The sequence below is a fragment of the Stigmatopora argus genome, chromosome 12 (genome assembly GCF_051989625.1).
Source record: "Stigmatopora argus isolate UIUO_Sarg chromosome 12, RoL_Sarg_1.0, whole genome shotgun sequence".
NCBI classification, from domain to species: Eukaryota; Metazoa; Chordata; class Actinopteri; order Syngnathiformes; family Syngnathidae; genus Stigmatopora; species Stigmatopora argus.
In genome coordinates, this window is record NC_135398.1 from 7513314 (window position 1) to 7539107 (window position 25794).

The 25794-nt window shown below is 41.4% G+C and overlaps 1 protein-coding gene across 1 annotated transcript; it reads right to left on the minus strand.

The window, feature by feature from the left end:
- Window positions 1–225: 225 nt before the first annotated feature.
- LOC144086213 (uncharacterized) lies at window positions 226–25792 on the minus strand. The gene is made up of 6 exons (XM_077616071.1): window positions 24413–25792; window positions 22119–22581; window positions 19843–20007; window positions 3307–3371; window positions 2166–2367; window positions 226–1797 (listed from the first exon to the last, which is right to left on the minus strand). Exons 3-6 carry the CDS (start codon window positions 19883–19885, stop codon window positions 1307–1309), a joined length of 801 nt encoding a protein of 266 aa, XP_077472197.1. The 5' UTR covers window positions 19886–20007; window positions 22119–22581; window positions 24413–25792; the 3' UTR covers window positions 226–1306.
- Between the last annotated feature and the right edge of the window lie 2 nt (window positions 25793–25794).

Below are 25794 nucleotides of genomic sequence, written 5' to 3' on the forward strand. Positions count from 1 at the left end.
GTGCCGTTTGATTGGATTGCTATGGCAACAAATAAAGACTTAAAGTGACAAGCACTAGAAGGAATCGATGTGTTTTGTTTTGCTAAAGGCAGAAGTCAATGGTTACAACAACAACAAAAAACATATTAATGATTAAAAAATAATTCCGTTGCAATAAACAAATGAATACATTACAATTTAGGTTGCAAATGTACTTCACTTTACAAATAAAGATAGATGCTGTGATCTCTTTGTAATTACATTTAATTAAATGAATCAGTGTTGAGTTCAATTAATCACCAGGCTTAATTTTGTGAATTACTTTTAAGCAATATTTATTATGCACACAATGTCATTCCACTGGACGTCAGTTTGTGGTGAATTTCATATCAAGGTGTTTTTTTTTTTCCACAAAAAAATATCCTGAGGTGAACCCGTACACATGTATTCTTTTTTTTAAGGCGTTGGATTTCAGCACCTTTATGAATTATGTACATTATGTATGAGGGGCAGAATACAAATAACATGAAGTCAGACTTTTTGGCAATAAATAGATTTACATCTACGATACAGAATGGAATAAAACAGCTCTCATATGAAGCTATAATAAATAAATAATTTATCAGAAATAAATATATTTTACTTTTATACAGTAATACGTGAAGATGCATGGCATCCATTTGGCTGAGCTCACTTGAACGTTGAACCCATTTACTTGTTATTGAACTTCGGGGAAGAGTCGAGCCAGCATTGCTCTGAGTGGTAAATATTGAACATTTAACCTCTGTCTGTTTGCTTGTTTTCCATTATAAATCCTGCACGTGCATGTCTGGTGAGTCACATTTACTCTGTCCAGATTGTATCTCAAAACAGGAGGAGGGATGGGAGTGCCACGGACAGCCAAAAATGTCCAATCCATTTCAAAACCTCTGGTTATGACCATTGCCTTCTAGTGCAGTGATTCCCAACCAGCGTATTACAAGTTTTTTGTTTAATAGAAATGGTCAAACATGACCTAATTGGACTTTTTTTTTTTTAAATGTGAATTGTGTATTTTTTTTACATCCATTAACGATGTTGTGTCCAACTTATTATGACTGGGGAGGCTGACAATCACTTTAGTGTACAGTAGAATGTGGATGATAGCGTGGAAGGCACAGCAAATCCACACTACTCCACTAGATGGCAGAAGCTACATAACCAGCCTGGGAACACACTTTTTTTTGGTCATCCTCAATTGGTGCCGTGGCTCTGAAAAGGTTGGGAAACACTGGTGTAGATGTTGTCCTCCATAAAAGACTCTCCGCTTCATCTCGTCCGTCTCTCTTCAGCCCATACAAATGCAGCTAGCAGCCGATAAGGACGTGATGGTCCTCCACGTGGTCTGAGCGTCCATGAAGGAAACGGGTTCGTAGCGTTCGGGTCGGCAGCACGGGTGGTTACTGACCTTGCGGGCGGTGCGTCGTGGAAGCGAGCCGTTCTTCAGCAAGGCTTTGAGCGCCAAGTCGTAGTTAGTCCTGGAAGACTGGCAGGAGCCCACGCAAAACTTGAAAAGGATGATCTCGTCCGAGTCGAAACCCAGTCCCAGATCGCGGACTTTCATCTCTCGCTTCTCAATGCGGCAGTCCCTGCTGCTCTGTTTGCTTTGTTTTTTTCGACCCCGGGATTTTCTTTCTCCCTTCTCGTTAGTTCCATCCTTTGCCGTCTTCTTCCTCTTCTTTATCTTCGGCTCGAGTTCGGAAGCGTCCGAGGACCGCGGCGCGCGGGCGACCAAGCGCGAGCCGGGATCATCGTCCGCCTCGTCCGTGACGAAAGGCTCTGAAAAGGACAAAGAAGTAGAGCTGTGAATGATTATGTTTTATAGCGATCCAATCCATTTTGACTGATATGGTTGGCAGTGATTATTGTGAGAGCAAAATACTCTTATTAAAGTTTTTTATTCATTCATTGTCCAAACCGCTTATTCTCACAAGGATTGCGGGGGGTGCTGGAGCCTATCCCAGCTAACGATGGTTACCAGGAGGGGGACACCCTGAATTGCTGGCCATTTATTTATTCAAGAATAATTTTGCCAGTCGCGGCCCGGTGGACAAGTGGCTAGCACGTCTGCCTCACAGTCATGAGATTGAGGGTTCAAACCCATGTGGGTTTTCTTTGGGTACTCTGGTTTCCATATGCATCATTACCATAGAGAGGATGCCAAGGAGAGTAGAGGTCGTCGTCGTCTTCCCGCTCCTCCGACAGGGTGACAGTAACTTGTGGGTCATCTCGGTCCAGTAGCAGTGGCGTTGCGTGACCCCGGACCACTTCCCCCCTAGCAGATTCGTCGGGTTCAATGCCAGCTCCGTCCACCAGAGGCAACAGAAACAGGAGCACCCACAGCAGCAACTGCAGGATGCAGAAGGCTTAAAGGATTACGATACGTAAAATGTTTTGTAATCTAATGTTTTGCCACCCCAAAATTCAAGGCTGATCAGCAAACCCAAATGTCTAATTAGCCCATGTTGAAACGAATGAAAATTTAATTTGGACATTGATGCTACTTTTGCTGACAGGTAGATGGGATTGTGTTTGCAATAAGCTATTCGACAACACGTGTTTTAGGGGTTTGTGTATTGTTTTGGTTTTATGACAAGTTTAAACAGTCACAAAGATGCGGGGGGTGCCGGAGCCTATCGCAACCCACTACGGGCAACGGTGGAGGGACTCCCTGAACTGGTGGCCAGTCAATTTCAGGACACAAGGAGCCGGACAACCATTTGTACCTAAGGGCAATTTACAATGTTCAACAAGCCTAACCTGCATCTTTTTTGGGATGTGGGAGAAAACGGGAGTACCCGGAGAAAACCCACACAAGCCCGAGAAGAACAGCCCACAAAGGATCAATCTCAGAACTGTGAGGCCACTTGGGAATTGGACCACAACATTAGTTTACTCAATAGTATATCAGTAGTGCCTTGTGGGACTGTCATAAACTTAAATTAGAATTATCGAAAGATAAAAATTATCTTAAAATTATTTCATATTTTCAAACTTAGGTCAGATTATTATGACACTCTGTGCTGTGCATTTAGCTGGAAATGTGTATTCATCTGTTTCCAGTCAAGTCAGATTTTTTTTTTCATATTTTTGTAGTATTTTTTTCACCTAACTGACAAAACCATAAAAAATTGAACAAATAACATGTTTTTACCTCATTTCAAATATTTCTTGAGAAAAAAAGATTTAAAACATTTCCCAAAAATAAGTGTTTTTCCCTCAATATTTGATTTTTTTAATAGATTTTTTTTTTAAATAAATGAAAATAAAATAAAATAAGCACCTAACCTTTGCTGATACGACAGAGGTTGTCTCTCGTCTCTCCTTCCGCCGATTCCTCCATCGACTCCCACCTGGATGCAATAAGAAGAAGAGGAATGTGAGAACAAGGCTCACTCTGTAAACCTTCCTTCTCCTTTGAAGAGGGTAACATAAACTTCAAGCACAACATGCGGGCATTACGATGTTTCCCCATTCACACAATGCTTCAGATACAGTAAAAGAAACAAAACAAAACTCTAAACAAACCCCCTGAAAAGGGCGACGTGTCAAATAAATCACGTCCTCCATGCCCGGGGACTCGTCTTTGTTGCGCCATGTAACGCACCCGTGTTTGCTCCCAGCTAGTGTTGGCTTGTCGCGTCATACATCCAAGCAAAGGGTCCCAAACAAAAGGCAACATCTGCCATAGACTTGTCAAAAGCATTCTTCCCAAGTAGTACGAGATCGCTTCACGGAGGTCCCGGCCAAAAAGCCCCAGACATGCAGGACAGGTGATAAGAGGTGTCACGGATGCAGATGTTTATATATAGTACGTGCGAGTTTGGAGGTTCTAGCCCGCCGCCTGAAACGTAACATGAGGTCATCGGGTTCCTTTGTCAGCCCCCACCCCCCTCCCAAAGGTCGGAGGAGGTCAACGCGTCAGGTGTCAGGAAAAGTCCAGCTCGCTCATCCGTCTTGGAGCTGACACTATTGGTGTGAGGGTGAAGGTTAGAGGTTGACGACTCGTATACAACTCTCTTAGTCCAATCGACAGAGACCCAACACCTGAGGTTAAAAGGTAGAATTGGGAACATTTCATTATGGGGGTCCAGCAGGATTGACCTGGGGACAGAAAATGGACAGGCATATTGGAAGCTACTATAAAAGACGCATCTTTGAGGCACTTCATTGCCATTGGCAGCAATTGACATTCAATGGCACTAAAAGATGAGCAATCACAGCCATTTTTCCTAAGTTAAACGATTGTTGCCAATGGCAGCTAATGTGGTAAGAATGGAGAATTTGAAGTAAAAGTTCCTTAGGTGAGTCTATTTGTACATCAACAGGTGTGTCAAACATATATCCTGCCATGATGTGGCCCACCAACCAAAATACATATTATGAGTGACCCTATGAGATTCCTTAATTGTATTTTTCTTAGCTCAGTGAAGGTTTCTCAGAGTTTTTTAATGCAATTTTGGTCATGCGACTTTTGAATTGAGTCAGTCCTGCATGGTTTTCCTCAAGCCAGCTCCAAATGTCCAGCTCAAGGACACGCATGAAGATGGAGAGGAACATCGTGAACATAAATCCCAAACACACCACCATTGCAATCTAAAACCAAAACATGCAGACTATTTGGCTTTCAACATGATTTAAGCATACATAGTGTTCATTTATCATAGAGCGAGTACTTTTGGTTCTCAGTTGTTTTACTCAATTTCAAACATTTTTCTTTGTCAAAACTATTTCACTGTGTCTTTTTGTCGGACATTAAGTATCGTTAACCTTCACGACGATTGCTTGCAAATAGTCACATTGAATGCATCATACTTAAAATTCTATGCACATTTTAAATATTTAAAAAATATATTGTTCTTATTTATCATGCATTTTAATTAACTTTCCCAACATGATTTAGCATCTACTTCCAAGCAAAAACACAAAGAAAAGATCTTTTAATCTTAATTATTTTGTTTTCTCATCAATACGTGGCTTATAAGACATGCTCATTTATTAATTATTCCCCACTAAAACATGTACTATTAATCCGAGATATTTTTTTTCTTACAATCACAACAATGAAGTTGAAGTGCGGGTCAAATCAAAGACAGTTGTAGCATTTTTATTGGCGTCAAATTGAAGTCAAATTTGATGCCAATGCTCGCAAGGGTTAAAAGCGGCGAGGGCGGCGGGTCAGTAGCGTTTTGGCCCTGGTGTGCGGCTCCAGGCCCATTTGGAGTTCCTAATGCCACAGCTGGGAGTGCTTAGCTCCGTTTTGGCAGTCTACGGGGGCCCGTCTGCTGCTTCATTTCACCCTGGCACTCTGGAGCTCTTTACAGCCCCACGCCTGCAGCCTTTTTCAGGGATGCATTGAGGGGGTGAGGAGAGCCTATGGAAAGCAGCTTCCCTCGCATCTTTTGCTATCCATCTTATTTTTTCGGCTCTAGACGTCCCATCCATTTTGACCGGGAGGGTTGGCGTCTAGTGCCGTCATAGGCAGAGAAGCGGGAACGTTCCCTGCCAGCCATCCTTCCAAAATTTGTATTATTAAGTAGCCACTCATGTTGTTGTTGTTGGTGTCAACACTAATCGTTCGTGTACGGATTACAATGAAATTTGGTAGGTATTTATGGATATGTGTCGATCCACGGAGAATGATTTTGGATTTTTTTCCCCCCCGGGGCTGATTAATAAATAGTGTCAAAGCCTTCAGCCTGTAGAGCACATTTGTGCTTGCATACTTTTCATTGTAATGTTTATGTTCATCAAACCACAAGGTAAGTGACATAATGATAAAAATCAGTGAAAATGGACTGGATGTGTTGAGTTAAAATAGTTTGTAATAGTAAAATTATATGGGCTTCTGGTTAGGTTTAGGGTTGAAAAAAAATCATGTATTATACATATGAGAAGCAGTCATTTTCATAATTGCAGGTTTGACAGAAACAGGAACTTCAAGTGTCGTTAAAAACATATTTAAGGTAGGTTTATATATCATACATCATTTGCTAATTACGCTTTTCGCCTGTCTTTGAATTCCCATAAGTGGCCAACGTTTTACATCCATAATATTTAAATTCTCCAGTTAAACCTTCCAGAAACATACACAATTACCTTCCGAAATGTTATCTCAAATTTCCTCTTTTTTGTAGTAGCCCCTAAATCAATTGGATCGTATACTATGACAACCCTTGCAATTTGTGCGACTTCTAAAGATTTGACGATAAACACGTCGAGAAGATGAAAAAGTGCTTACTAAATCATTTACTTGCAAACTGTCCTAATCATTAATGCAATTTCTCCCATCTGTTTTTGCAATAAACGAGAGGTCAACCAAAACATAAATGTGTTTGTGATTAAGGATATGGCTGCCTACTGTATACTGTTACACACACTGCGCTGGACGTTTGCCGACAGTCTCCATAAACCTCTCACCTTGTTTAAAAAAAAAAAAAAGGCAGCGTCGGCATCTCTCGCATTTCACCAAAGTTCTCTCATAATGACCCTTTATTAGGGACAAAATAGCGTGCGCGTGCACGTACGTGAAATGACCTCCAGGGTTAACCTGTCACTAACATTGTGTGCCTGATTGCAGCAGTACAGTAAATCACGGCTGGCTCAATAAAACACACCTGCAGTGTAAGAGGAGATGTGGGAGATGCAGAACACCGGGAGAGCTGCCTGATCACTACCAGACCCCCGACAATCCCATGCAGTGGGGTCCCCCAAAATGCACGGTGTGGGCATGCTCAGTAGCTTTGCATGCTGTACAATAGATGCATTGTTTCCTTCTATTCAGATAGGATCAAGGTCTTAGCGAGAATCTATTTCAAAAGTATTTTACTGGATCAAAATCATTGGCGTGAATTCATTCATGACTAGTAGTTTGAAAAAGAGTGCCAATGCGAAAAGACATCGTTCAAATTACAATTATGATGCATCATGCCATGAGAGTATTAACAAATCCTGGGGTGATGTAGGGCACAATATAAACATTTTTTTATGCAAGTGTTGCCTACATGGACCAGAATTTGATATGATAGGTCTCAAATCATAAACAAATATATTTTTTATTATCATTAACCATTGCTGTATTTTAAAAATACAAATATAAACTAAATACAATAGAGAAATACAAATACACCCCTCGGTAACACAACTATAAAGTTAATTTAAGTAAATAATTTTGTTCTTAGTCTCCTATATTTTATTGATTGTTATTAAAGAGTTAAATGTAGACACTTCAGGGAAAAAGTTGGTCTCAAAACCTCAAGAAGTTAATATGAATGAAGCATGCAAGCTATTTCCACAACTCCTACTATTAATTGGTCTCATTCTAAATCTCGCCAAAGAAATTCTTCTTTTATTCAGATTCATTTTTTTTGCCAAGCCTTACTAATCCTACTTCATATTCCTAATTTATAACAAGGAAAAAAGCCATTATTGGCCTTTAACTTTCCCTAGTAATGCCCATTTCATATTAAACATAGTATAAATCTACCCAAAGTTCACCATTATATTTACCAAAGGGGAAAAAAAATTGTAATAATTCCACTGGTGGTAATCGTGCGATAAAACGAATTAAAATTGGACAATGCGTTATTGTCCAGGGGAAGCGGGACGGGGTAAAAAAGCTAATTGAGGCTCTGAATGAGAGGCGAGATAAAAGTTAAATCAGAGAAGCAAAGGGACTGTCAAATTGCCAGGGCAGACGGAAGGCCGGTCAGACGGTAATCCCATAATCCCGAGCGGGCGGACGGGATGTAATTGCTCGTTAGTGCCACTTTCTACTCGCCGGCCCGTCATTGCGGAAAACCACAGAGCGCTGCGGCCAAATGAGAAACAGATAGCGGGTCCCGTGCAAACGGACATGTGTGGACTCACACGTGTGTACTGTATGTGGTGTCTCTGCCAATTTCTCTCACCCTAGGGGGGCTCATAGTAATTAGGGGTGCGGACGGGTGATGGCGAAGACTGGAGAGGATGGATCTATGCGTTTGACCCCCAAGATTCAACCTCTCCCACCTGTGGGTTTTACAAATTGCGTTCTTTTGATGAACAGAAGTGTGTTCGTTTAAGTTGAAAGCAGTTTTAAATGAAGTCAAAAAGGGACTTCATTCATGAGCTGCCATTGACGATGATGGATGTTAAATCCCTTTTTTAGGTTAACAGCAACACCTGGAGAGTACTTTTTTTGTAACCAATTACTTTGCATGTGATTTTAGGGGTTTTTATTCCAAAATTTGTTTGAAAATGGTAGTTTTCGTGTTGTACTACCTAAATGTAGTACGTGGCACACAATTTGGCACGTTAGCACGGTTGTTTTAGCATCAATGTTTTCAGGGTTACTGGCCAAATTTGTTGAAGTCTGTAGTTTTTGTGCTGTACCTAAACGCATCAAGTGCTACACAGTTTAAGGCATGTGTCAAACGTGCGGCCCGGGGGCTAGAAGTGGCCCACGGGGTTGCCCGACCTGATGGGCACTTTGTATCTCATTCATACTGTATGCTTTCATTCTTTTGACAAGATGGCCACAAAACCAGAAGTTTGTGATCAAGTACGTGCACCACAGTAATCCCTTGAATATCGTGGTTAATGTAGACCAGACAAGGGCGCACTAATCGAAAAATCACAAAGTAGGGTCACTCCTATAACTTTTTTTCTTCAGTGTTTCACAAAATTGTGAATTTACGATAATTGAGGGATTATTGTACTGTGCTTTGCTCAATTTACTATGCACTATCACATTGGTTCGTTCGCTCCCTGGCGTCAAAACACCTCCTTCAATGGCACAAATGAGTTAATAAGGAACCTGTGTATTGCCCCAAAACCAACGAGAAGTCACCTGAAAATGCACCAAAATCTGCTGAAACAGACAATTGAACAAGAAGCCAAGTCATTGGCTGCCATTTACAGTGATATAAAACCAATCCATTCAAAGTGGGAGAGTTGGCAGCAAGTGAAAGATCGTTCCTTTGCTGCAACCCGAACCACTTCATGGATTGGACGTCGACAAGCGATAAACTCATTTGAACTCACAGCAGAAGGACGAAAAAATAGACATTTCATTCGCAAAAAGAGTTGAGGTGAGATCATTATTTCAACTTTTCCGGAGTGTCGTGAGATTTTTCTAATGCAAAATACGTGCCTTGGCTCATTAAAAGTGGGGAAACTGCATTTGGCCTTTGTCATTCGTCATGGTGAGAACGGGGTCCCACGCGGGGTTGCATCTGACCCCCACCCACCTCCGAGTCCCACCGAACGGGTGTCTGGCCCGGGCGGAGGTCGGCGCGCCGCTCCGATGCTTTCAAAGCCGTATGACAAGATTTATCGTCACGCTCGGGAACGGCGCGGTGACATGGCTAACGTCAGCCGCTCGTTCGTGCATCCGGGGATTTATTTGGAGTTACGTTTCTGGCCACCTGCTGGACTGACTCTCCCTTTTTTTTTAAATTCTGTTTTCCATCTCTAGGGAAAACATCTGGCTTGTGGGGGGTCAGATTTAGCAAACGTCGGCCTGAAATCGCAAGCCGTAAGACCGAAACGCTAAGAGTGGTAAACACTTGGAACAGCGACGGAACTCGCATTTCTCGGCGGAGCCATGAAAATATTTATTAGAGCGTTTTAAGATGCATTTTATGTCACACTGCGGTGATTATCTGCGTGATTACTGGCTTGTGAATACCTCTAGTTAACGAGTGGCAGACTTTGGCGCACCAGAACACATTTGAAGCTTGGCCACGGGTCAGACGACACAACCTGGACTTAATTACAAGAGCCAATTAGGGGTAACATATTGGGTGCCTGATGAGGAACCTGAGTGAGTGATTAGTGGTTTCCTGTAGGCTTCCCTCCCCATCAATAAGCTCCAGAGTGCAGAATGTCTAATGGTTTGGTGGTTGGTGGTGATGAAGAAGGAGAACAATGCGCTTGAAGGGAGACAGCGTTCACGCGTTTGCCAATAGGCGCTCCGCCAGGATGTTTGGACGGCACTGCTTTTATGCACGGCCTTAAACACATCGTGTGCCGTCACCGGAAGTTAAGCAGCGTCTGAATCCCAAATAATAGCAATTAGTCCACTTAGCGTGCAGTAATTTAGTATTAAAAGACAAAAAAAGTATATTTGGAAAAAAAAATACATAGTATCAGTACAGTATCGACATCAGAGAAGTCAAAATTTGGGTTGTTTTTCCACTGCTTTGAGATACGAGTGACTCATCCTAGCTATTCGGCTTGTATTTTTACTTTGACTTCTGAGCAACAAGCAGTTTATCAGATAACAATTCTTAAAAAAAGGGACTACTCAGTTCACTCCCAGGTGGAGTTTACTGTTAAACAATGCTAACACCATCCAGCTAACCAATAGCATCAGGTTTTATGATGTTTTAAGCCTTCAACAAAGAATATTTTGACCACAAATAGTGAAGGAACCCATGTAGACAGACAACATGCACTATTCATCCTTCGCAAACTGCGGAAAAATGGCTGCTAGCTTCACGTAAATCCTTCCGCAATAAACTGTACGCATACTGCATGAACCATAAGATTGTTTTGGCAGTGGCCATTATCTTCATCTTTCCCAATCCCTCTGGATGTATCCTTCTTTAAATGGTTAGAGGAAATAATTGAGCAGACCAGATTTAACTGCAGCTGCCATCACGTGTCACATCAGTGAAGATTAATGGATCCCTCCGAAAGAAGCAATTACGACCGTTAAGATTCACATATGAGCTTGTAAGTGTGGGATCATCTTTGTCCAAGATTCATCCTTGTCAGCACTTGGGTAAAGGTTAAGCATCGCTCCATTAAACTTGGATCATTTCCGAGGTTCGTCTTTAGTTTTTGGCCGTCTGGTGCAGTCTCTGTACTTTATGTATTGCGTTCCGTTCTCTGGAAATGGTTGCTGATGTGTCTCTTATTACAGATTCAGTTTTTTGTAGTCAACTGCAGTTGTTTTATTTAGTCTACCTGTTCAATGTCTATTTGTACAACAATGGGGTTTTTCTTCTTCTGGACAGTCCAAGTAATTGTAAAGTGGCTCGTGGCTTGTTTTTGCAACGAATCTAATCTATTTTCCATCTTCTCTTGGCTTCCAAATTGCTGTTTTGTTAACAGAACACAAAACTCTGGTTTTCTACTTACGTACATCTTTGATAAATCCAAAACTGAGGACTCTGTTTTCGGGGTAAGCGCAGTGCACGAGAGAGTGAAAAAGGGTAAATACACCCATTTTTCTCTGTCTTACGGATGTGTATGTGCGATTGGTGCAAGGCCATTTTGTTGAATTTGAAGAGAAATTACTATAGTTTTAAATATCCCACACTCAAATGTGGCAGATCGGGAGACTTCAAACATGAGTTCATGTCAGTATGTGGAATGTGAATTTGCCATATTAACATTTTACGGGATTGAGAGGAGCCCTTTTGATTGTCAGATTGCAGATTCTGCTTGGTTCAAAACAAATACGTGCCTCTGCGAAATGAACAATACTAACAACTGTTAACGCAATAACAATGCGCAATATCTTAGATTGTGCAATATTTTAGAATTTACCTTGCCCGGACGTGACTTTTTAAATGACTTATTAATGTTTTTACTGGGAAACACGCACTTTGTGGAGTAGCATCGCTAATTTCATTATACGCAGCTGTTGTATAATGACAATAAAGGCTTTTGATTTGATTTGACTATTTATTTTGAATACTTTTTTTACAAAATGTTATCATTTAAGTACTGTGAAAGTCGGAATAGTCAGAGCTATAGGACAACGAGGCAAAATACATCCAGTACTTGTCGGTCACAATTATTTATTAATTTATCTTAATTTTATATATATATATATATATATATATATATATATATTTGATTATTTATTTGTTTACCTTTTGTTTCAAAAAGCCAAACAGGTGCTCAAATCTATACATGGAATGTCACATTCATCTTACAATGTCAAAGCCAAATAGTTTCCATTTATTTTGCCTGAGTGCTCTCTAATACTTTTGAAAGTTATGTCATAACTCGGGGCGTGAAACAAAAAAAAAGTTCATGAAGTTACATGGGAAGTTCAGTCAATAAGAAAATGACTGATAATTGTTCTATTGGATTGCAACCATCCCCTTGATGCTAGCTGCCAACCAACCTGGCTCCCCTTCGGGCATACAGTATTCTTCAGTCTTGCTCTTTAACTATACATTCCATGCTGCAACCTGTCATCATTTCTGGTATGTACCATCCACTGCTGCCAGGCATCTCTCAAAACCTGGATATTTATTACAGTTCTAGCAGTTTGTAGCGAGGGAATGGATTTTCTGTTCTCTAAGAAGATTCAAGCGTTAACCCCTTCTGTGGAATTCTACCATCGCTCATATGAAAGTACAGACAATTCTTTGTTTTTCCAACCGGAGCACGAGACTGATAAAAATGGGTTATGGCTGCCTTATCGCACTTTTCACTGGCAGCAAGTGAAGACAATGTTATTTTTAGTGCAGGAAATCAAGGTTAAAGCGGTAAAAAAAAAGCGCCAAGTGAGGAGAGAAAAGGGCTCTTCGCACACTCAGGAATTCTAATGACTCTGCTGTCGGATTTTCCACATCAGCTGAAACTTCCTACACGGCAACCGCTTCTACAAGATTAAGCTTGCAGGGTCACTGGAAAGTTACGCTAGGAAGCAGTTAGCAATTATTGCTAGCGGGGCGAAGTAACCGAGTATGTTTTACTGGTAGAAAATGAGGCTGTGATCGCGGAAGTGTTTCTCCTGTGCTTTTTTATAAAGCCTGGTGGGCTTAAGTTAATAGTGTCAACTTTACTTAAGGAGTTAAATTAAGTTGCTTAATCAAGTTTGTGGGCCATATTTCCATTTTTGAGTAAAATGCAGTTGAAATGATAGGTTGAGTGAACTTAACATCTCTCCCGGTGCCTTAAAAAAGTGTATTGGCAAGCGAACAGTCAGACAAGATGTTTAACCCGCTTGTCTGCATGCTCCACTGACACTATGACAGCCCTGTTTGGATCCTCGCTAGGAGCAGTTCTTTTTGTATTTTTTTTCTAAATATATTTTAACTTAAAATTTAAACTGAATGCCAAGTTTAAACAACTTCATTCAAGTGTCCTTTCCTCAAAACGCTGAATTTTAACTCTTTAACCCTTTTTTTTTTTTACAGTGCCACATTTAACACTTTTGCTGCCATTGACGATGATAGACGTCGACTCAGTCTGCATTTGTCTTCTCGTCGAGTCTTTTAGGAAGAACTATAACTGATTATGAGTTTATTAGGTCTTAACTTTAGTCACCTTTGACCTTACAAATGTTCCTTTGTCAAATCTATTTCGATTCCACTGTTCCATGCCTTATCTTAAATCCATTTCACATGGGATGAAATGATGTCTCACCCTATTGGCCCCCAATAAACCTGCAATCAAATTTGACTAGAAGGTTACCTGGCAGCGACCATTCCATTATCCTCCTAGTCAAAATGGATTGAATGTCTATCACACTCAATGGCGGCCAAAAGGATGTCATAAGCATTCAATTTAATTCATTAAAAGTGTGTTAAAATGTGAAGTTCATCACATGATGTGGATTTCAAAAGATAAAAGCATAAAATCAACCACATTTTAAAATGTATCACCTTCCAATGTGAAAACCCGATCAAATATTTCATGCAAACGATCGCCGCTAGCCCTTCCTGTCAAAACAGGTTGGACGTCTCTCACCGTCAAAGGCACAGAAAGACAATTATTCCCTGCCAGTCCAAATGAACGTGGGACAAACGCGTGTCCGGCGGAGGAAGCTTTAACATGTCCGCGACCCCAATAACCCGAATTCCTGCCTGATTGAGTTGGTTTTAAAAGGAACCCACACAGGGAGCGCTCGACTGATCCTCACCTTAAATGGGAACACATTTTGGACGTGTGGGAGAGATGATCAGAGAGAAAGATTTCCTCTTTCCGGTGTTCGTGAAAAGGGAGCGGGGGGGTTATGTTTAAAAAAAAAAACTCGAGGGAGAGAAAAGACGGAAAACACTCACATCACTATGTCTTCCGAGTCAATCGGCGTAATCCTTACGCTGCAAAAAACAACAACAACGGGAAACTGATATGTTCCAGACCATCCCCTAAAAAGTCACAATTTAAGATAACAGTGGCTACTGGCAGTTTTCCTGCAGTAAAAACAGTCATTTTTTGAGAGAGAAGATAAATAATAGCATCTTTCTGGCTGTCTCTATCAAAAAGGTTCCCAACTCCTGGCTTATATTGTCACTAGACCCAAAACGGATTTGGATTTTCGGGCCGTCAACGGCGGCGAAACCCGATCGCTCACTGCCAGGCGGGGCAATTTTCAACGCATTGTTATTCCTGTGAATGAAGGCCACGCTGAGAAAAATAAAGCGCACTCGGGTCATTACGAGTATGTCTTGCGTCTGGGCGAAGCAGAACTCAGCAAAGTGTTTCCGCGTCAGCCGCTCTCGCCCCAGACGGGCCGACTCTAATGACCTGGCCTGATGGTTCAAAGCGGTCCGCAGACGCTATGATTAATGAACGGGACCTGCTAATTTCACCAGAATACACTTACGGTTGGAATAAAAACACTCTCCAGTTAACATTCTTCAGTATTTTTGAAGAAAAGTTGTTCTCAGGAGGCGATCTCGCGATAAAGACGCGAGTTCATTTCATGTTCCGAAAGGATTAAGTGCTGGCGCGCTCCAAACGATTGAAGCCGTTTGAACTTGACGTCAAAGCGCCGAACAACAAACGACAAAAACTCGGGAATAATTTTCCCTCGGCAGATTTTCCGGCGCGACAAAAGTCCAGGACTCGGGCCAAAGCATGGGAAGCCGTGGACCGGCCAGATCCATCCGACAAATTGAAATTCCTTTGTCAGATCGTGCCTCCTTCAATTTGCCCCCAAGACATCAACGGGGCTTGCCGTGAACTTTAAGCGCTTCCAGATTGAAGTTGCCCCGTGGCACTCGGCGTTGCATAATCAATCTCTCTCTCGGCGCGCCGACTAACGCGGCGGCATGCATGCGGCTATCTCATTATGGCTCCCAAGACCGTCCATCATTTTAAATGGATGTATATTTGATTTCATCAGGGTTATTAGGGGAGGCCGGTTCTGAAGTTTGTCACCGCTGCGTTTACATACAGCAGGCATCCTCACTTCCAATTTGGACGGGTCCGATTGCAAAGTTTCTCTCGCGGGGGCAAAGGTCCAAACCTCCAAATGTTTCCATTTGCATAGGAGACCAGTCAAACCGAACCAAAACGATGCATTTCCTTTTGTCAACAATGGTGGCTTTCGGCCATAGACGTCCAATTCATTGGAAGAGGGAGGGCTCGCAGCGATCATTCAGTGTCAGTTCAAATGAATGAATGAATTGGGCCTCTATCGATGCCAAAGAGTTCATTTAATGAATGACTTTTAAACAGGGACAACACTAAAGTTGTTTTTGTGTTTTCCCTAGTTTGAAGGTATTAACGCTGCATTCAGAGCAGATAATTACGTTGCCAAAAGTCGGCGTACCTCGAAAAAGTTCCCCTTCACAAATACGTTAAAAAAGTGATCAGTTAACTGCATTATTTTACGACTTTATTCCATAATAGTATTACGTCAATCTCTTCGCAAGCCGTTTTATCGCAAAAAAATACGCTGTCTCACATTAATAGAAATTATACAATGGAAATGACTTTACTAGCAGTAACAAAAAAACAACTGTAAAATTTTGATACGTTTTAGCCCTTCATTAAAACGAGATCATTTTTGCCTGATTCCGTATGATCTTCTGAAAAAGACGTGATCCAGCCTATCGTCTGATGTTTACTTTAATATTGAATATCATGTTATTTTCTATAATCTATCTCATTAGATTTGTATCTACAGTATGCCTAAAAAAGACCTATAGCATGAATAATGGCCAGGCAGAGAGGGAGCACATTTTGGGGGTCACGCCAGTTTTCCCTGCGCATTCCAGGCTTTATTTTCAGATTTGAGTCGCGAGGGCATAAATCTAAATGACATAAATCATAGCGAAATCCATCATGAGGGCAAAGCCTGTCTGTTCATCAGCTTGCCAAACAAACGTGAACAATTTTTTCTCTATTAACAGTTTGACTTTGGCGGACGTCTGCAATCCAGGCATGTTTATCCGCTCGTCACTCATAAAATTTATGATTATTTGTGTACTTATTAATGGCCGCGTGATAGCATAGTGACTAGCATCATGGGCCAGGTTCTGGATCGAGTTTGTAAGTAACATTTGATCAAGTTTCAACATGATAAATGTCAAATTAAAGGGGAAAGAAAGAAACACATCCAAATGTATCATGTAAAAAACCCTAAAATTAAAAGGGATAACTACATTCGTTTCCTCTGTGCAGTTAAAATAAAAATCCAGAAGTATTGTATGACTCTAAAATATTCTGGTCACTCATCCAGCTGGAATAGACTGTGACTGAATGGCCTCTAATAAGCCCAAGCGTGATCGAAAACTGATGGATGAATGTTTTAAGCACTATTTGAGGAACTGCTGACAAGAAGTGTTTGCGAGTTTGTGAGAAACGTGCACTTATGGTAAAAATCTTACATGTAAAACGCTTACAGAACTTCAGCACCCCTTATGACGGAGCACGCTCTGTCAGGCACCTGTCTGCACAAATATATCACCGCCTAGTCATCGGCGCACGTAATAATATTTATCAAGGCGCGTGAGTAATTGATTGTGACTCCTTTTTTTCAATCTGCTTCGAAATCATTCCCTTGTTGGAGATGATTATGCAACGTGAGAAGGTTTATGAAAATCACGTTTCATTGAAAATCAGTGTGGGAAATGAAAACGACGGGCTGCTACAACCGTGTTGATAGATTTGATGGAACTTTATACACCGTCTAGTACAGAGTGATATTGTTAGATAGCTGGCCCACACTGATAGGTCGGTCTAAGCTAAATTGTTCAACTAGCAAAGTGCCGTAATTTTTGGAGTAGAAGGCGCTACTTTTTTTCTCCCTCGCTTTGAACCTTGCAGTTTTTATAGGTTAATGTCCTCAAGCTACGTCATTTTGTACTTTACGCCGTGCCTCGTCCGCTATTAACTTGCGCTATACTTTCCACTTAGCTAGTGCATAGTGCTTGTCTTTGTCCGCCGGAAGCATCTTTGCCTTTTTTCGCCATCCATATTAGGACCCCAAAGAGGTGAGATGGGTGTTTTTGGTTTATTTATTTATTTGATAGGGACAGTGCATCTAATAAACGTAAATATGCTGGATTATATCAAAAATGCAGAACGCATCGGTCGCCAGCAAATGCAGTTTTGTGGCGCCACAGACCTTATGTCGCCACAGTCAAAGTCAAATAAATTCCAATTCCCGTAAACTGAAAAGAAGGAGAGCAATATAGATATGTCAATGTTGATTTGGGGAGCCCTGAGTTGTCCTGGCTGTCCCACAATGCACTGGATATCTGACTGAAGTAGGGGAAGGACTCATGGAGGAGTTGGCGAGGCAAATAAACTATTGAAAATCCTGACAGCACTCAGCAATACCGCCAAGTACAGCATCTTATTTTGTTCTAATTTACTTTTTATACGGAGTATTTCCACATAAGTTTCAGCTCTAACAGTCAAATACGACTGAAATTCGGTTTAAGTGTCCAGCGCATTATATTGTATTACATATACATTCCCCCTAATAAAACAAATTCATTTTGTAGTTTTAATTCTAAGGCTCGGACATAGTGGCGACAAATGTGTTGTGAAGCTTCACGCCACAAAACAAAGCGGACCACACATCCCGATGGCGGCAGTTGACCCTCAGAAGGGGGCCGACCGCCGTGACCTTTGACAGCAGGAAAAAAAAGCGTTGGCAGCGTGACGCCGAAGTGCGAGAACTACGAGCGTGTTACCTTAGCGGTAACTCGAGGTGGGCAATAAATCAAGCCGGAGTTTTTAAACACGCGGGCTGCCATTGTCGGCAATTGACGTCCGGCACCCAAATGTAATAATAATAATTCCCTTGACTTGGCGTCGTTTGTGTTCTCAGGCGTGGCTCGCCGCGCACACGTGTGAGTCAGTGGGTCACTGAGTCAGCCAGGTGCCTTTTGCTAAATGCTGACAAATGACACATAAAAACACAAACGACATTCCACACAGGGACGCCAAGGTGTGGGAGAAAAAGAAAAAAAGAGCTTTAAAGGGTCACGCTAGGCTTAGGAAGGAAACCTCATCAAAACAGATTTCATGTGAGGTTAAAGCTACACTTTAGTCATTTTTGCTCAGTCAAAACCCATCAAGATCAAAAGACGTCAAGTGCACTTGATGCTCTACTGCACGGTAAAAAAAAGTCAAATTGCAGGACCCCCCAAAAATTATTGGGAACAATTTTTTTATAGCAACTACTTATGAAAAAGATATGGGAAACAGGATTTCTACCACGGTAAATGACAATCGTGATTTTCAGTTAAAAATATTGACCATTCTATGGTTTCCGAATACTATTATTCACTGTGTTCAACATTGTCAGGAATGGAACTCACAACCTTAGGCATGGTAGACACAAATAGTCACGTAGCCTGTCAATCTATTCAACATTAGTCCAACCGTCAAACATAGTTCTGCTTCAATCAACACCATTCCAAATTAATCTACAGCCTGCAACATCATCATTTCACATGCTTCCACATCAGTCACTTTAATGCAAATTTATGCCCATCACTCAGCTTCATTTCACAAAATTCCACTTGTTTTTGTGTTAATCCCCACCAATTTCATTCTCATCATTCAACTTTAATTCACTTCATCTTAATTTGACATCAGTCCACATGAATCTAGATTTTTCCATTTCAATTGACAGATTTTTACACCCTACATTTCTCCTGCTTCCACACTAATCCACATCATTCAATAAATACCACAGAATTCTACTTCATTTCACACCATTCAGTTTCATTACACAGAACTGGTCCATTGTTAACATGCTTGCGAAAAAAATTCTATTTGGCTAACATATACTGTAAATTTTACTGCCGCCGCCTCCCCAAAACACTGTATTAATTTTTTTTAAAAGCACAGTAATAATTATTACCATTAGACTTGTTTACATAGTCACAGTAAATCTCATTTCATTATCTTTCAAAAAATGCGAACTAGAAAACATTTCATATTGTTCTAAGTTTTGCCTGACTAACCAGATTTTTGCACTTTCAGCCTGCTACATTAAGTGGAACAATTTGTTTGTGTATTTTCCCTACTTTTAATGACTTTCTGTGGAATAATGCTGCGATAGTTCAAGATTGTTATCTTCATTTACCTTTTGATGAAAGGCAGGAATTGTGGATTAATAGTAGATGAAGAAAAAACATTTGGCAAGTCTGTACTAATCAGTATAACCTGTCTGACCCACTTTTGAGGAATAAGGAATCAAAATAAATATGTCAAACATTAAATTCTCAGCCGGCCAAATGAGTGGAGGGAGGGTCAGACCGCGGGACTTAACGACAGCAGCCGCGGTTCCTTTCAAGTTTTCTCCACATGAAAAACATCCCCAAAGCTTTCACTATCCTCCTCCATTGGCACACTGGCTCAAACAAACCCTAAATTCAGCCCGTAAATGTGACTTTCAGGTTACGCCGACCCTCCGCGCGCGGCGAGCTTTCGCCAGCTGGCGTGTGAGAGCAACACGGTATGAAAAAGCCATCCAACATGAGCCAGTGTTGTCACAGCAAACACGCGCTGACAAATGACGGCTCTCAGCGGCGGCGGACAGAAAAACAGAAAAACAGCTCCCCATCATTTGGCCTTTCTGACCATCACCACGGCAACATGCTGACCCCGACGACTCTCTCTTACCGGATGACGCGCGGAGGCCCGTCCGTCCGCGTCGGCGCGTCATCTTGGAAGGCCTCGTGGTCACAGCGCGCGGGAGCTCCGGGGTGAGCGTCTCCTCTGATGGCGGAGCCCACGCCGAGAAGCCATCGGCGCTGCTTCGGCCGACCTTGCGCAATCCCGACAGCCCTGGACCAGAGAGGAGGGTGTTAAAGGTCCAACTTTTTCAGAGCCATGCCATTCAGAACAGATGATGGGCCAAGGCCACGTGTCAAAGTGGCGGCCTGGGGGCCAAATCTGGCCCGCCGCATTATTTTGTGTGGCCTGGGAAAGTAAATCATGAGTGCCGACTTTCTGTTTTAGGATCAAATTAAAATGAAGAGTATAGATGTATATTAAATTTACTGATTTTCCCTCTTTTAAATCAATAATAGTCATTTTTTGATCATTTTTTTCTGTGTTTTTAGTTCAAATATCATTTTGTAAAATCTAAAAATATATTTAAAAAAGCTAAAATAAACATTGTTTTAGCTCTATAAAAAACTGAATATTCAGGGATTTTAATCCAGTTCTTTTAACCAATTTATATATATTTTTTTAAATCTAAATATTATATCTAAAATGGTCCGGCCCACGTGAAATCGAATTGACGTTAACGCGGCCCGCGAACCAACCCGAGTCTGACACCCCTGGGCTAAGCGAAAAGAACTCCATTGATTTCACGTGGGCAGGACCATTTTAGATATAATATTTAGATATTTTTTTTATAAATGGATTAAAAGAACTGGATTAAAAGCCCTGAATATTCAGTTTTTTATAGATCTAAAACAATGTTTATTTTAGCTTTTTTTATATATTACAAAATGATTTTTGAACTAAAAACACAGAAAAAAAATATTTAAAAAATTACAATTATTCATTTAAATGGGGGAAAAAATCAGGAAATTTAATATACGTCTATTCTCTTTATTTTAATTTGATCCTAAAACAGAAAGTCGGCACTCATGATTTACTTTGCCGGGCCACACAAAATGATACGGCGGGCCAGATTTGGCCCCCGGGCCGCCACTTTGACACATGTGCTCTAGCCTATCAGTGACTATGTGCATAACTGACATCACAAAATGGCGGCGCCCATAAGCCGTATCATTCTAAATGTTCGTTTTCAATATTTTGGCAACTGTCTTTCGAATGAAGGTGTTGTCTGTCCCTTTAAGCCATTGTTTAGATTCCAATTTTGGGGGAAAATATGACTTTTTGGGGGTTACTAGTGCTGAGCGATACAAAAACATCCCTAAAATAATCATAAATCATACGTTGTCATAAATTCCTTCTGTTGTCGCTGTGGTGAATTTTCTTGATATATTATGAAAGGAGATTGGAAAGTGCTGATATTTCTTAAATCATTGGTGCGGAACAGCTACTGGGTGTCCCTGTGCCAGGAAAGCATGGTGTGATAAGGTGATAATTCATTCCACCACACAAATATATGCTTCATAAATAGACCTAAGGGGCTGCCGTTGTCCGTTATGGATGTAAGATTTGAACTGTAGAGACAAAAGTCGTGATTAATGCATCTTGCTTCAAATGATCAAACCTGTGATGACTTGGAAGGGAGAAACAAAGATGCCTGAGGAATTTTACTACCTCAATATTATACATATTAGTACAATAAACACTGACAGTGACAAAAACAACAAAGTTAATTCATTGGTTGTCATTGCCCAAATACATTTTCTGACCTTGTATTTTAATTTTTTAAGGAATAAAAAAGTGAAAATACTGAATAATTTCATTTTCTTTTTTAAATCAAAAACTATTCAGGGAACAAAAGAATATATTTTTCTGTCTAACTTTCCAAAATTGTAAAGAACCTTGAACACTTGCTCAACTTTTCCCAATTAATACACAAGATAGAATGGGATTATTTCCAATCTAGAAGTCTCATCCACTTGAACTGGTTGCCAGCCCCTCCCAATCCAAATGGATTAGACGTCTATGCCCGCCACTGGCACTCGAACAAGGTCAGTATATATATAACGGATTTTTACTTATGACAAGTTGTATTAACGAGAGTTCCAAGGGTTCACTCTTAATGTTACAAACATTTAGAATTCGATCAGAAACAGCCACCTAACCAAAAAAAAAAAAACTTTTCCCATTTCCATCATGAAGCAACACCTAACTATTTAATCTAATTGGCAAATACTTGTCCTCAATTAGGCTTGTTTCTGACTCACATCCAACAAGCGTGCTTTGCTTTGCATGTGATGAAGCCAGTTTTTCTCTTTCACACTAACCTGTTCAGTCCTGCCTCCAATCAGCGTGGATGCGTTTACCGCCGAGCGGGGAAAGTCTCGCCGCTTGAAAACTTCCACTTTTTGCTCACGTCGGTGCGGAGGATGAAAAGAAAAGACCAATCCAGCTTGGGGACGAGGTAGAACGGGCTTCTCGTAGTAGGTGGGGGTAGTCCGTTGGGGTGTTGCGCACCGTCAAGTGGTGTTCCTCCTCCTGTCAAAAGGGAAAGTGGAGCGCGTCGGCGGCTCCTCGAGCTGTTGTGGCTTCTCGCTGGCTCTCTCCCGTCGCTCTCGTGTGTCTTTTTGTTGCTCGGGGGGGAAGAGGGAGGAGAAAAGAGGCAGGCAGGGATGGGGAGAGATTATGCTGGAGGATCAGAATGGGGTGTTGGGGGCAGGGGGGAGGAAAACGCTGGTTTTAACTCGCTGGGAGGGCGATAGGTGTCCAACGGCGGGGAAAGATATCAATCTGTGAATTAGACAAACGATGAAATGGATTGAGTTCGTGCCGGGAGATAGGAGCGCTTTGATTTACGAGTTTTTGGGGTTTTTTTTCACATACGAGCCGTCGCAGCGTATTTTGCGAGTTTGGAAGGCTAAGGGTTATTTATTGTGTTGTGATATTGCTCACATTTAAAAAGGTAAACATTTAAAACTACATCATAGTTAACCACGAATAAAATGGAGGTATTTGAAATTCATGCATCAAAATAATTTCAACATAAAGCCGATGTGAAGAGAAGGGTCAAAGTTTATAGGTCGAAAAAATGGCAATATTTTGAATTTGGCTGCGCTCCCGTTTTTAATTTTCATCGCGAGCTGCGAGCTGTTGAGACCTCCTACAAGTCAGTAGCACATTCTGACATTGCAGTTAAAGGAAAGCAGAGTTCAGCGCCGCTCTCCACCTCGCGCACAACGACGAGGCACTCCCTGCACGGCAAACACGGGCGCGCACAAAAGCTGGGCAAACCCACTCTCCTAGTAAAAGGCAGAGACAAATGCAGGGAGGATCCCCCTTCTGCACCTCTATTAATAGTAGCCACGACAACAATGGCCGCCGCTCAAGTGGGTGACAAGCAGGAATGTACAGTCAGATAATAAGATGGGCTCAATAGGAATAGGAGCAGGTGAAAGGGGACAAAAGCAAGTGTTGTTTTGTTGGGAGGATTTTCAATTGAGGGAGCTGCTGAAATAAAATAAAAATAAAATAAACAACCCATTTGTAAAAGTAATAGTTCTTTTTTTGACTTGGTTGCCATTACATAGCATCTTTACATGCTTACAAGTCTAATAGGGAGATTCTTGTCATATAACCATTTTTTTTTCCGGTGTATTATTAGGGCTAAAAGGATACAGGGCTAAAAATAAACTGAAAGGAATGGAAAGACGGTCTAGTTGCGGAGAGGCCGCGACATGTATCAAGTGAGTCAACCTCATCCATCAGTGTGAGCCATGAACTTGTTAAGTGTTGTTTGAGGCTCTGGAGCGTGACAATGTTTGTACACTGGCCTCGCACGTCACAGTCTTATATAGGAGCTTTGGAAGAATGTTCAACTTTTAACTTAGAAGGTCGCTTGACCAGACGCGATCTTCATTCATATATTTAAATAACAGTGACACTGGTCTTGCCATTGAAAGATCCTGTTCCAGTGACGGCAGATTGTAACGTCAGCAAGTATTAACACTTTCGTTATCACCACTACAACATTGAGCTAGGTTATTTTTGAATGTTATTTGACACCTAACTGCACTGTTAAACCATTTTCTTTATGAATTGGAGGTCTTAAACAGCTATGCCTTTTTTTGGGTGGTCTCTTAGGTCGAGGTACGACTCTCTCTCTCGTTAGTCGTCTCTAATTTTAAGTCAGTTCAATTGGATTGGACGTCTTTCACTAGCAGCCAGTAGGTCAAGATATTGTTGCATTCAATGCGAAAGTGGCGGATGGAGAACAGGAATCCTTCAAATTTTCAGTCTACTGAAATGTTTTTCTGTGGGAACTTTTGTCTATTCATCCAAAGGAACATTTCTAAGGTCAAAGGTGACTGATGTTACGATCTGATAGGCTCACAATCGGTTGTAGTTCTTCCTAAAGGGGGTCCTAGACTCAACCAGAATGCATTCCATGAGCTCTTCACTGTAAAGATTGCTGCCACCCTCCCAGTTTAAACAGGTAGGAAATCTAGCGGCGTCAATGTTACAGAAATGCGGTCGCTGAGAGTCCGAACACTATTTGTGAGGACCCTAAGTGGTTCCACCCAGTGCTAACTAGCAGAGAGGCTGATTTTTCACTTTTCCTCACCCTTCTTTTTTTTATAAAGGGTTGAGTTTCAAGCCTGGGGGTCACGGCCTCTTGGTTGCAAGTCTTCGGAGAGGAGGCGGGGTGGGGAACTTGTCGCCGGGAATAAAAGGCCCGCCAGCTGAAAAGGCGCAGGCTCGTCCGGACGCCCGTGTGCTGGACTAACACTTGGCGGGGCCGCTGCCTTCAGGACATCCCAGGTGGCGAATCGCAGCCGCCGCTAAATCCCACCCACTGGAGCTGGGAAAGCTGTTGGGGAACCAGACCTTCACGTGTGACTTTTTTTTCCCATCTAGGGTCATGGTGGGGGGTGGTCCCGTCACCCTGTTAACAGCAGTGTAGCTTAGTCCACAAGTTAGGAAGTACAATACCTGAAAAATCCACTTGAGTAAAAGTAAACCTCATTAGAAATTAAATGGACATCTATCTGGGTCAGTGGCAGCCAGTGAGTTATTATTGGAAAAGGTGTATTATTCAGCTTTTATAAAAGGAAGTACCTATTTTTTTTGATAACTAAAGAAAAAAAATGAACCCCATAAACACAGACATCATATTATGGGTTAAAATTAACATTTAGTATACAATCGTGACATATGTGACCCATCATGTGATTATAATAATGCAATTATGTTTAATGAACCATTATTTTTCTATCTTTAGGGATAAAATTACAAATTAAAAAAAATAATGCAATTAAACGATTGAAAACAGAAATACTAGTCATATCCCTCAATAAAAATAGTTATTTTCAATGTATAACTCATTGCCTGCCATTAGCAACAATAGAATGATTGATTTTGATATGCTACTTGATTCAAGTAGCATTGCTGTCTAGATACACTTACCAAGAGAAAACCATGTAGGGAGGAGATACACCTAGTGAGAAAAGGATAAAGAGGGAAGAAAGGTTACTAGTACTGTCAGTAGCAGCCAAAATGAAAAAAGTAAAAGGAAAATGCTATGAATCAAATAGCATTTGCATGATGCAAATTGTCAAAAAAATCTCACGCTAAAATTTTTGTCTATACGTACATGTTGCACAAACGTGTTCAATGCATTGGGTGAAGAGTGGCAGTATTTTTACATCTTCAAGAATCTGAACAAAAGTATGATTCAAACAAAATAAAGCCACATTGGGTCCAGCCCCACTTTAATAAGACCCCGAACATCTTGTCCTCCCACACTTCCCAGCGATGCAGCCAACTCACAGCTGGACAGGCCGCTTGACACTCTTCTGGTTTGTTTAAGGTTTCGACGTGTGCGAGTATGTGAGCGACAGCTCGACTTTCACGGCTGCAGCTGACAATTGCGCGTTTAGAGTGTGCGCGCAATATGTGGAACAGGTCTCAAATGCGTCCCTCAGGGTCACAAACATGAAACCAGAC